Below are 13816 nucleotides of genomic sequence, written 5' to 3' on the forward strand. Positions count from 1 at the left end.
TAATTTACTGAGATGCACCTGTATACATCATATATGCACCCTCATGTCAATTGAAACCCATATTTTTGTGCATGATTTTCATTTTTCAAAAATCTGTAGAATATATAGAGTTTTTTTTTTTTTAAGTAAATGATCCCCTCTCAGCAGTTTAAACAGAATCTGTACCCACAATATAAAATGTATTCATCATCTCTCATGGACGGAAATGGCTGAGAAGTGTAAGCTGAGTTAAAAGGTACACTGAAGCAATAAACTTTATCTTTGTTTTTACAGATGCCATGATAAAAGTCGAGCAGAGAAAGTAAAGGAACAATGATGTGGATGTGGTTTTGGCTCTTCTTGTTCTCAATGGAAGTGGCAGATGAGCAAAACCTGTCCAGCAGGAGGAGAGCCTCAAGAGAGCCGTTTGATGTTCTCTCAATAAGACAGTTCTCTCTTTTGTCCCGATCTCTTTCTCCTCTTTCTCTGTCACTCCTCTTGTTCACACACATTTTCTGGCTTCCCATCCCAATCCCCCCTTACTCCACACACGCACTTCATCACACACACACACACACACACACACACACACACACACACACACACACACACACACACACACACACAGACACACACACACACACACACACACACACACACACACACACACACACACACACACACACACACACACACACACACACACACACATATATATATATGTCTTAATTATGTCTTAAACATTTAGCTCAGAGAACAAGCATTTCCAGGTTGGGACATGCAAAATCTACATCTTCCCTGTCAGTCCTGTTTACCTGTCGCCATGTCTCACGCTCTCATGCAGGAGCGCTGGAGTTGACATGCAGGAAGTAAACAGAATGCCTGAGCTCCAAAATATAATAATCCATCTCACACCTGCACCAAACCACACATACAGCACTGTGGGCAACTGAACTGATTCTTAGAGTTATGTTCTTTTTTGATGGCAGCCATTTTGTTCCTCTATGATGAAATTATACGTCCATGTGCCATAATCACAGTGGAAACGTGAATAGATGTTTGAAACCTCTTCTTTGTGCCTACAAACAAAAGGCATTGTCCGTCACAAAGCCTGCTCTCCTGACAGAAAGATCTGGTAAAAGCAAAAAGGCAGCCATATCAAATACGCTGTTAACTCTGCGCATGTCATGACGGGGTCACTGGAGCCAACGTTACCTGTGTAAATCACCGCACAATGGCTCACAATCCCAGTATTCAACAGGTGACATAAAGGACCTTTGGGAAGTATAGTTTCCACTGGTCCTATTCTGCAACAAAAGGTTTCTTAAACATCACTGCCTGAGGACAAATCATACGACACTCCGAAACAGGAAATCTCTAAATCGCCCATTGTCTGACACCACATCAAAATCCTCCGTGCACACAGGCAGGCTGGGGGAGGGCCAGGCTCCAGTCATTTTTTTTTTGACAGAGAATACAGAAGGACTTTGAAGAGCGCGTCTAAGAATAAACATCCTCACGCAGGAGCCACACTTGAACGAATACCAGCTGGTGTACGCTGAATTAGCATCATCATCATCCTTTTGTGCCATCCGTGTTGAAATATAGCCATGAGGGCATTCAGAAGTGTTGTTTTAGTATTATTTACATACTATTATATTGCAGACTAGCTTTTATATTTTCACTTTCCATTTTAATTTTTAATAGTTTTTTAAACATTTCTATTTAGCATTTATTTATTTTAATTTCAGCTGTAGCTTTAGTCTGTACTTCAAGCAACATTTCTATTATTCATTCTAGTATTTATATTATATTTCAATTGATAAAACATTATCTAACAGTTTTATAACAATAACAACACTGCTATTCAGGCTTGTCTGAGATAGACAGTTTGTCATTGCAAATCTAATGTAAGCTAAAATGATCTAAGACAAAAGCAGCTGCACGGTGTTGGTTTAACAAGGATGTTAAATATACTTTTGTGAGTGTGAGAAAGAGACTTAGTCAAATATATTTCCCTTGAGGCTTCATGCTACAGCAGAAGAAACATGTACTGTACATACTTTAAAATGGACAGACAATTAAGGAACTAATGGAATTAGCTTTCAGACTTGTATAGTCTTTGGTTTTAAAGTAAGAGAAAAAAACAAAACAAAACAAGAACCCCGATGCATTTCATGACATTTTGGTATAATTTTGACATGGCAAAAATATGAATAGTGCAGATCAATGACTCTGAGTTTATGAAAACCGGCTAATTTGCTTTACTTTACTGAAGAAAAAAAAACAATATATTTGCCATAGGAAAACGAAGAATATGTGACATCCAGGTAGATGAAGAAAGAAACACACATAGCATTTTCATATTCAGAATGGTTTGACTATTTACACTGGGAGTTAATAGGAAGAGCGATAAGGTTTATTTGCACTCTTGGGATGTTTACATTCACTGGAAAGAGAGATGTTACATCACGTTTTTATGTCCCAACATAAAGTCAACTGTGACATGAATGACGCTGGGATTATACTAACCTGCAAAGGTGTTAGTTGTACCTTAAATCATAGCGAATCAAAACATCACTTGTCCTCCATAACTGTCTGCAATTAAAAGAAGGAACGTTTAGCATCATGAATGGGACAAACAAAGTTCTTAAATACTAAATTTTGTGGTTAATTAAGGCAGAAAATAAAGCTGGCAGTCAGTTACAGAATACAGTGGATTTGGCCGACCAAATTCTTTCCAACCCCCTGTTTGCACAGGTGAGTCACGGCCGCCTCGGGCCATCATACTCTACCTTTTCTTCGTTAGACAGAGAGGATGATAGAAAGAAAAGAAGAGAAAGTAAAAAAGGAGCATAATCACATTTCAGCATGCCTCTGCTGCTCTACGCAAGTACTTATATAGATTGCATTTATATGTAAAACAACCACAACAAAAAAAGATCTCTTCAGAGGTTAAACAAGATCATTCAAGATAAGTAAAGGGCATACAGGCCTAGATAAAATACAAAATTAAGCTAAAATGTGTATATTTGCTGCCCTCTAGTGGATTCAAAGATGTACCGCTGACAACAAAAGTACAGGACAAACCAAAGAATAGCATGGCATGACTATATGCTACATATCACATCATATCGAATGTACTAGAGAGAATAAGCACACTCTGAAATCTGGCAGGTCAGATATCCATGATGGCAGACATGTATAACAGGTAACAATGGTCTGCCTGGCAGGAGTGATGGTCAACATTCTCCTGCTCTCTCACCATATTGACTGTAAGGATCAGAGATAACAGACTGAACAAGACAACATCTCTCTGTGTTTATCTGGGTCTGGTCCAGGCCAAACTGTTGCCCAATGCCTGATCTCTTTCTCTCTTTCAAGTGCTGCCAAGACATGAGGATATGAAATGGGTTGAAATTATAGAAAAGTCAGTATGGTAATCACAATGGTAAGTGGAAACTAGTTAATTTTCTTTAATCTCTACAACTAAACTAGACCAAACAAAAAATACTTCATCATGTTGCAATTAGTTTTAACTAGCAGAACCCTTTAACATTCAGTCATCATTTACTCACCCTTTTACACCCTTTGTTCTATCCCTGTTTGACTTTCTTTATTTCATGGAGGGGAAGATTTTCCCTAAATTAAATACTAAATTAAATATTAAATACTAAATAAACATACTGCAGAGCATAACTGAATAGTTTCAGTTACAAATTCAGTTTGTTCATTGCATAAATATACTGCAGAGCATCAAAACATTAGGCAGACGGTGAACTATATACACTACTGTTGAAAAGTTTGGGGATGGTCAGAAGTCACCAAGAAGTTACACTAACCAAAGCTGCATTTATATATATAAAAAAAAAACTTTAAAGTTAAAAATTAAAACAGTAATATTGTGAAATATTACTACAATGTAAAATAACTGTTCTCTATTTTTAGGTATTTTAAAATGTATTTTATTACCATGATGGCAGTCAGTGTCACATGCAGTTGTAAAATTAATTTATTTTCTTTTTTTTCTTTTTTTTTTTACAATAAAAAATAAATAAATAAACCCTTACTAACCCTAAACATTTAAACTATGTGGTCCACTTTTATGCTACTTTTAGGGCTTTTTTTTTGAGGAGCAGGTAATGCTTTCATTTTATAGAAAAGGGTAGCATTCTTCAGGATTCAAACACTTTTTGATTAATTCATTAACATGAATTCTTGATCTTTCCAGCCACCAATGATTTTTGGATACAGGTTTATAAAAATCCCTTAAAGTTTAGACCAACTCACTATAATGAATCATTCAGTCTGATTTGTGAACTGGTTTGACTGAATCATTGAAAAGAACCAACTTTTCCAGTCCTGGAAAACACAGTTCCTTTTTAGCATTTCAAAGCAAAGAAGGTCATACAATTTGCTTTTGTTGATGAACAATCCATTTACAGCTCTAAATAGAGAAATCCTCAAAGTGAACTATGTACTGTACTTCATAAAGTAATCTGATCTCAAAATCCTTAAACGTGTTTACAGTGTCCTAACAGCACCAAGAACACTGTTTCCTCACAACAAAGCCAACATTAACTACGTACTCTGTCTGTCTTTGTTTGGCAACAAGTGTAATGTTTGCTAAGTGTTGTAAAAAATCCCCTAATTAGAGGCTCTTCCCATTAAACACGCTAAAGTCCAGTCGCAGGATTATGGCACAGTTTAACGCACACAGTTAGTGGTATTATTACACAATTAGCGGAGCATATCCTCGCTAAGACAAACAAAGTAATGGAGTGTGATGAGCCATGGCTACAGTACAAGTACTGTTCTTGAAAGAGAGAGAAAACCAAACAAAGCCATTATTATAAGCCTTTAAACAGCCATGGAAAACAGATGCTTCAACATATTTCTGTATTAAGACAGTACACAAACCGCGCAAACACCTTCGCAAGACTGTGTTATACCAGAATAAAGGGAAGCAATACTGATGTTCTAGCAATCTGAATTCACTACGTCTGATCTAGCAGGACTTGTGAGTAGCACTACAGGCTCATGTGAGGCCACGCTCAGACCTGTCATTCACCTGCCTCTCAGACAGACAGATACTGTAAGGGACACAGAAATAGCAGAGCCACACATCCTATACCCCAGCCCCCCGACGTGCAGACAAAGGGTCAGTGTTTGCCCCCTGGGCAGACGGAAGATGAAAGGTAAGGTGATGAGTCAAAGGCTTCTCCTGTGCGAGCGGTGTGTGAGGAGTGGGTGGCGGAGGGGCTACTGGGGGTCTGAAGTTTCTACTGCTCGTGCCCATGTGAGAGGTTACTGATGGCTGGGTGCAATGTATTTTCAGTATCACAGAGAAACTTCTCTAGGGGTTTTATTAAGGTTAAAGTTTAAATTTACATGAAATCAGCATGGATTCTAAAAATTTACCCTTTCCATATATATATACATATATATATATATATATATATGTGTTTTTTTTTTTTTTTTTTTTTGCAAACTCACACTTGGTCTGGTTACAAATATAAAGTCAATTTTCCACTTACATTTTCAATTTTTTTGGATATCACAGACCCAAATGTGATTGAACTTTTCCATGGAGCCTATTTTGAAAAACACTGCTCTGGGAAATTAGGATTTAAGGATGACAGTTTTGGATTTAAGGTTTAGGTTAGCTGAAGAGAGAATATTGTGCTCTTAAATAAATAAAAATAAATGCCAGCAAGTTGATATAAGGACTACAACTAGCAAGTTGCTAAGGACTACTATGTTTGTCTCATTTGTTGTTTAAGCATATGAACTCAGTTATTCATAAGTGAAAGCCATTGTACTCTTTAATTTAGTCATTGTTTGTCAAGTTTAACCTTAAAGTATGTACAGGTGCATCCCAATAAATTAGAATGTCATGGAAAGTAATTCAGTAATTCAACTCAAATTGTGAAACTCATGTATTAAATTGAATGCACTCAGACTGAAGTAGTTTAAGTCTTTGGTTCTTTTAATTGTGATAATTTTGGCTCACATTTAACAAAAACCCACCAATTCACTATCAATATCACTATTTACTGTACTCAATACTCCTTTTGCTTTAATTACTGCCTCAATTCGGTGTGGCACGGAGGTGATCAGTTTGTGGCACTGCTGAGGTGGTCTGGAAGCCCAGGTTTCTTTGGCAGTGGCCCTTCAGCTCATCTGCATTGTTTGGTCTCTTGTTTCTCATTTTCCTCTTGACAATATCCCATAGATTCTCTCTGGGGTTCAGGTCTGGGGGGGTTTGCTGGCCAGACCAGCACACCAACACCATCGTCATTTAACCAACTTTTGGTGCTTTAGGCAGTGTGGGCAGGTGCCAAATTCTGCTGGAAAGTGAAATCAGCATCTTCAAAAAGCTGGTCAGCAGAAGGAAGCATGAAGTGCTCAAAAATGTATTGGTAAACGGGTGCTTTGGATTTAAAAAATCACAATGAACCAACACCAGCAGATGACATTGCACCCAAATCATCACAGACTGGAAACTTAAGACTGGACTTCAAGCAACTTGGGCTATGAGCTTCTCCACCCTTCCTCCAGACTCTAGGACCTTGGTTTCCAAATGAAATACAAAACTTGCTCTCATCTGAAAAGAGGACTTTGGACCACTGGGCAACAGTCCAGTTCTTCTTCTTCTTAGCCCAGGTAAGACGCCTCTGATGTTGTCTGTGGTTCAGGAGCTGCTTAACAAGAGGAATAACAACAACTTCCATCCCTTGTGAAGTTTGCTTGACAATCCTCATAAGGCTGCGGTTCTCTCAGTTGGTTGTGCAACACTTTTTCCTTCCACTCAACGTTCTGTTAACATGCTTGGATACCGCACTCTGTGAACGGCCAGCTTCTTTGGCAATGAATGTTTGTGGCTTATTCTTCTTGACAAGGGTGTCAATGATTGTCTTCTGGACAACTGTCAGATCAGCAGTCTTCCCATGATTATCTAGTCTAGTGAACCAAGTCTCAGGAAACCTTTGCAGGTGTTTTGAGTTGATTAGCTGATTGGCATGTCACCATATTCTAATTTGTTGAGATAGTGAACTGGTGGGTTTTTGTTAAATGTGAGCCAAAATTATCACAATCAAAAGAACCAAAGACTTGAACTACCTCAGTCTGTGTGCACTGGATTTATTTAAAACATGAGTTTCACAGCTTGAGTTGAATTACTGAAATAAATGAACTTTTTCCACGACATTCTAATTTATTGAAATGCACCTGTAAGTAGCACAGATTGCAAACAGCAACACATTTAGAATTTAGTCCTAAATTAAATTCTGACATGTATAAACATAAAGCCAAAATTGTATTACTTCTATAATAAATAAATAAATATTTATGCAGGCTATGCATATTTATTTATTTATTTTTGGACAGAGAAAGGCTTTTACTGAAATAAAACAATGCGAGACAAGAAACTCTGATTTCTTTTTTTTATTAGGCCTATTCTAAAAATATTACATAATTTATTTGTTTTATTATTAATAAAATATTTTAATTAAAAGCTTCAAGCAATGATCATATGAACATTATCATGACAGTCTGTTTGGCTGATAGGCCACTAGTAATTTTAAAGTGATAATTGTGTGCAAAATGTCTCAATGCTACAAAATACAAGAGTCTTAATAGACCAAAAACCATGTGGACATGAAAATAGAGCTAAATAATGTAGTGGCGAGTTGCTCACATGGAAACTGCTATCACGCAAGTGTAATCTCCTCACACAACAAAATGCAACAAAAACACTGAGAAATCAGCAGCATACACATGACTACTGTCAAAATGTCTTTAGAATGTTTTCTTGCTAATGAGAAAGAAATGATTCAAGATATAAAAACGTTCTCCCTCAAAATGAAGTTTACCTTTGACTTGAACCCGCTAGTCTCTCCCAAAATCTTTAGCAGTGCTTAGCGCCCTCATGTGGGACGTGTGTTGTACTACAAGACACCTCAGGGATTTCTGTCTTCTGTAGGCCTGATTACATTCAGAAATGTTAGGAATAAATCTCTCATTTAAATCAAACGCAGACCAGAGTTCTGGGGTTGTGACATTATTATTAAAAAGTTTTTTTTTTTTTTTTTGCCTTTTTGACTTATTTTAAAAGCTGTTTTTTTACATGTGCTATAGAGTTTTATGATGAGATTAAAATATGAATACTTAAATTTTCCTATGATACCATTGCAGTTTTACAACACATAAATTCCTTTTAGTACCCTGTTTTACCTGGTCAGGCTCTCAAATCCAGACAGCCTGTGTTGTAATTATTTGAGGTCAGCAGGTCAGGCCTTGTTTCTTTTTTTCTTTTTTTTTTTTTTCTTTTTTGTGGCAGTCTATCATAATCAAACTTGGCAGACAAAGTTGGTAAACACTCCGGCAGGCGACAGAGGATACATTGAGCATGGATGCATCTTGTTGCAGGGGCCGTAATACATTGTTCTTGTGATTGATATGTGTAATCTCAGGGAAGTAGCGGATATGAATGCTACAGCAGATTTTCTTTGGTAATAAATAGGTCTTGGGAGAGATTACTGAGCCTGGGGAACAACACTCCCACGCTGGCCCATTAAGAGTCGACGGCAGCGAGGCTTAATATCTCATCTTTCACACCAGCAGGTTTATGGTAATCCTGTCAGTGCTAACACACATGCATGCACATACATGCACAATCCCCTACACAAACACACAAACCATTTCACTTCACCTCGTTATTAAACAAGCGTCCCTGCTAAATCCTCATAATGTCACCAGGCAATCTTGTAAGCGTTGGTGAATATAAGAACAATTCAGAATGGCGCTTTAGCCACAACGTTTGCTAGAGAACAAAGCTTTAATACACAATCATCTAATTCCTCCAGGCAGCTCGTGAAAGACAAAAGAAAAGGGGACATTTTTGCATCCATAAACCATATCCATCCAAAAGTTATAATGGGTGCCTTAATTTCCGTGCACTGTCAAATGAGCAGATAAGACTTTGGAATATGGAAAACTCTGGATGGTTGTAGCACTTTTTTGCTCTAACATCTGTAATTATGTTTTAGTTTTAACTAAAAACTTTGAACTTTTAAAATTTTAGTTTAGGTTTTAACCTAAAAAATGGAAAATATTATTCTAAAACAGCAAACAATTTGTCAGTCACAATATGTTAGTCACTTTCATAATTAGACTTTTCATATTTACACAAATATTAGATGTTAGAATACTCCATCTGCCATCAGACGTGCAATCTGGGTTATATGAAGTGACGGGAACCCTTTTTGTAAGTGAAGAAAACAAAAATAACAACTTTATTCAATAATTCCTTTGTCATCGGTCTCCTCTGTGTCTCTTGATATCACTGTATGTCAATGTTACAGGGAATTTAATCTGTCTCTATCCACTTAGGGTCAAGTGGAACTAATGCACAACCAGTAAATTTTCATTATATTGGCTTCCTGAAAATAAGACAATGTGTGTGGTTTAAATGCACTCTGGAGATGCTATTTTGCAGCACTAAATCTGGATGAGCAATTTAAAAATATGCCAAATGGCCAAACATTTCAACATTCTTCAATTTCCTACTCCAGCGCATAACAAAATACCCAAAGCCTTTTTTTTTTTTCTTCTGTCAAGCACCTTGAGTGAATCGATCTTATAGAGGCTGAGGAGAGGAGAGGCTCCTAATTGAATGAGTTGTACAAGCACTTCAACCAGAAAGTAGTGGACACTGAAGGGGTGGAGACACAGTAAAATCCCCACATGAAGGTGTAAATTACCATTGGTACAGACAGCCAATGCGATCGAGGAATTACCCAACGCAGCAGAGAAGGCCTGTCCTATTGATTGGTCTGCGGAGATGTTTGTAAACTGCCTATAATGGCCCCCACACTTTATACTCCCCATCAGGGATGGCCTTGACCTCCAAAAGCAATTTCTATAGATCTGCTTGCACTCATCTGGCTTCTTCCTGGTTCTAGCGCCACTCAGGCCACAGGGTGGGCGGTAACCTGAGCCCAGCCCACAGCCTGCCTAATGCACTCTATGGATCGCACGGCTGTCTGGAATACACAGCCTTTGACAGTAAGTAAAGACTTGGGTTAGATGGCAGAGAGGTGAGATGATCCAACCACAGGTACATTCTTTCACCGCTACATAGGAGACACATTACTGCCTGGACCCCAGTCTGACCTCTGGTAACCAATAAATCCCTGTCACTACAAGGTATCACCAATATTGAGGATACATAGACATCAACCAGATATCAGGTGCCTCTTTATGAACAGGGTCAATAAAGTTCAGAGAAAACTGTATCATTTTTATAACAGTATATTATAGCTACTATTACAGTAGACTATATGAACAAGCTATCATAAGGTTTTCATCTAATAGAGACTAATCAATTGTAACAAGTCAAGCTAAAAAAAAAAATGCTTTGTAACATTTTACATTAATACATTTATGAGAAAAACTATTTTTTATGAAAGTATTTTATATACTATTTTTATTACTAAAAGTTTTTAACAACAACAAATACTAAATACATATGTTTATATACATTTTATAGTTTATGTGAAAATTGTTTTTAGTTTGCTTATTTTTTTTTAATGTAGGTTTATTTTGTTTTGATTTCAGTTTTTTAGTCATTTTATTAGTTTAGGTACCAAGGCAACATTTCATATTTTAAGTATCGGATATTTATATTCTGAGCTTTACATGTATTTTAGTTAACATAAACTACAGTAATGATTTTTAGTAATCAATGCAACTTTAAATGACTGATTCTGAATAAAAATGGCCTCACTTGAATGTGCACAGTAATTAAGTCCATAAACTGCTACAATATAACTGCTGTTTACTTACAGGTTTTCCAAGCTTGTTTCATTCCTTTCAAAAGAACCCACAAACACTTCCAACAAGAGGCTGGAGCTAACCTACAAGGACTTAATAGAATCTCCTGCTGATTTTCCAACATACCTATCAAAATTTTGTGGGCATCTGAAAATGCTTATGGACCCTGCTACTGTTTTGTCTAATACAGCACGTACCTAGAGTTTGGCCTGGGATCAGAGGCTTTACTGCGGAGGTAGACGACTTCTTAATTACATCTTGTGATTTCATGAAATTCTAATTACAGCCTTTATTGTTAAAGTGTGCTGTGCTTATGCTTTGATACTGTGCAGGTAAAACAAACTGGGTAAAGCCTGTAGATGGCAGAATGGAATACAAAAAGGTCCAAAATAAGGGCAAAAAAGACCCAATTGGATGCACTTAGTGTCAGGGAAGATATGAAATCAATGGGTTAGTCTCAAAACCTCATTATTATCTCTACCGGATGCAGTGTAATGCACATCAATATTAAAAATTGCAATGCGTTAGGAAGTTGTTTTGCTGTCTAAAACTCAGTGGAAAAATATTGACTTGTGTACTCCAAAAGCTATAATAGCATGTGGTAACATGATAACCAGCTTCACTTCTAGAGTATTCAAAACTGGTAGAGTTCCACGAGGCAGACCAGTGAATGAAGCCAGCACATGGTGACCAGTTCAGATTTACAGTCATTTAATTGATGTCAAATGTAACTTACAAACGGGAAAGACACGTACCATTTTCAAGAATATACAAGGACACAAATCATATCACACAATTATCTTGTGCAATCGGTCATCTTTGGGGCAGGAACGAATTGTTTGGCAAAGGAAGAATACAAAGTCAACCCTAATCCATGTTTGCTACATGTATTTTACAAAATAGTTGCAGAGAGAGGTATTTTACATGTGGAAACAATCTTGACGATATTGGTACAGTTGTTTTTACAGTACTTGACTGTGACCCAGCTATGGTGAAGATAGATTTAAAGAACAGTGGAATAAGTTATAACATTTGACTGTTTATTGTGGTGTTGGGATCAGCAATGACCTTTCACTTCTTCCTTTTTTGCGCTTACATCAATACAGAAATCACAGAATACATAGATGTACAAATATAAAGCACACGGTCTCACTCGTAGGGAACACGTGAGCAGTCAGTCAGTCAGGGAAACAAGTCTCCACTCTTCAGTTCTTTCTTTGAGGGGGAAAAATAAGTATCCGAGAGGAAATCGGAACATAACTTTTAAATGAAACCACTTTAAGTGTTTGATGTTTTCAGGAAAGTCCCTTTTTGAGGGAACAAATTGATGATATGCAACCAGTCAGGGGTCTTAATACTGTATGTTCAATGGAATAAGCAGTCATTTCAATTGTTTGTAACAGACAGACAGCATTCAGCATTAAAGTCGAAAACGCTGAAAATGTGGGTGAATAAAAGCAAATCTTTCCATTTCTTAGAAAAAGCAAAGAAAAAGAAAGATACTTTCCCTTGTTTCAGGGTTAAATCTACAGTTTTAACTGAAAAATGTACACCTAAATCTTTTAAGTCCTAGTTTGAGTAGTTTATTATTATTATTACTTAAATTTCTTCCTGTACAATGAAATACAACTTCAAGACAACAACATCTGCTTTAAAAATACAGAGGGTTTTCTTTTTTTTTTTTTTATTCACCAAGATTGAAACATATCCCCTCCCCCCCAACCCATGCCGCACTCAACTAAAACTGGACTTTTATTCAATATATTCTTCTGTACGTGTGTGTGTGTCTGTGTGTGTGTATGTAGGTGTGTGCGCGTGTATACAAGTGTATTTTGTTCTCTATGTCATTTACTCACAACACTGTAAACATACAGAGACTATTATACATGTGCTTGCACTGATTCATTGAATTTGGTTGACATCACTAGAACACCACAAAAGTAGTAATGATTTGGGGTGAAAGAGGACACAATGAAGAATCAAGGTCGAGGGGTTCTGGAGAGCCTCGTGTGGTCCGTTTAGAGTCTCTTCTTATCGTCAGGCTTATGTTTCAGTTGAGGTGACGTCAGCGGTCTTGGAGAAGAAGTTGCGAAAGTGGGAGATGAAGAGCAGCAGCAGTGCAGGTGGAGGGACAGAATGAGTACTCTTTTCTTCATCTGAGAACAACACGTTCCTCATCAAGGAACCAAGCTGACTTTGGTGAGTGTGGACCATGGACCAACACAAGAGGGAAGGTGGAAAGCCTCTTCACATAAGCAACTATAGTAGAGAACGGAGTCTACACAGTCCTCATTAGTCCTATGCTTGTGAAGTCAGTCCCCATTTATAGTCCGTGTGAGTCTGTGCTCGAGTCTCTCATGGTCAGGACGATACTTCACTCCCTCAGGCGGTGGGGAAACCAAAAACACTAGCGCGAATGGAAACGAAAAGTAAAACAAAACGGAAAAAAGAATTCGGGCTGTTTTGCTCACAAATACACACGCCTGAGGTCCCCTGGCGACGTGATGGTATTGCATTGTGGGCAGAGTTTCTTGTTTCCCTGTTGAAAGAGAAAGACAACAAAATTAAGAAGGTGTTCAAAATGCTATGCTAACAAAGGCCCTCTTGGTGTAAAAGCTTTTATCCTCTTAGTTTATAATATCATTTGCAAAGTTCGGGGATTTGTTATTTTAATACATTTTAAAACGTAAATTATTCTTGTGCTAGCCATTACTTTAGATTCTTTAGTGTCACACGATCCTTCAGAAACCATTCTAATGCTCAAGAAACATTTATTATCATCATCAATGTTGAAAACAGTTGTGCGGCTTAATATTTTTACTTTTTTAAGGGTTACTTTTATTTGAAATAGAAATCTAATGTAACTTTTTTTAAGTCACCTTTGAGCTATTTAATACAATTTCTCTCTCTTTGAAGAAAAAAAAAAAACCTGAGCTCAAACTTATGAAAGGTAGTGTAGTTTACCAGTGTGTGTATGTGGAAATAAAACCTGCCTTACATT

General features: G+C 37.2%; 1 protein-coding gene across 9 annotated transcripts in view; it reads right to left on the reverse strand.

The window, feature by feature from the left end:
• Positions 1-11509: 11509 nt before the first annotated feature.
• Positions 11510-13816, reverse strand: part of rnf220a (ring finger protein 220a) — a 126007-nt gene continuing 123700 nt past the window's right edge. For all 9 annotated transcript variants that reach the window (XM_059501662.1, XM_059501665.1, XM_059501663.1 and 6 more), the window contains one exon: positions 11510-13354. In XM_059501662.1, the coding sequence (XP_059357645.1) occupies positions 13283-13354 (72 nt within the window). In that variant the 3' untranslated portion in view covers positions 11510-13282. The remainder of the gene's footprint in view (positions 13355-13816) is intronic.

The sequence above is a fragment of the Carassius carassius genome, chromosome 20 (assembly GCF_963082965.1).
Source record: "Carassius carassius chromosome 20, fCarCar2.1, whole genome shotgun sequence".
NCBI lineage: Eukaryota > Metazoa > Chordata > Actinopteri > Cypriniformes > Cyprinidae > Carassius > Carassius carassius.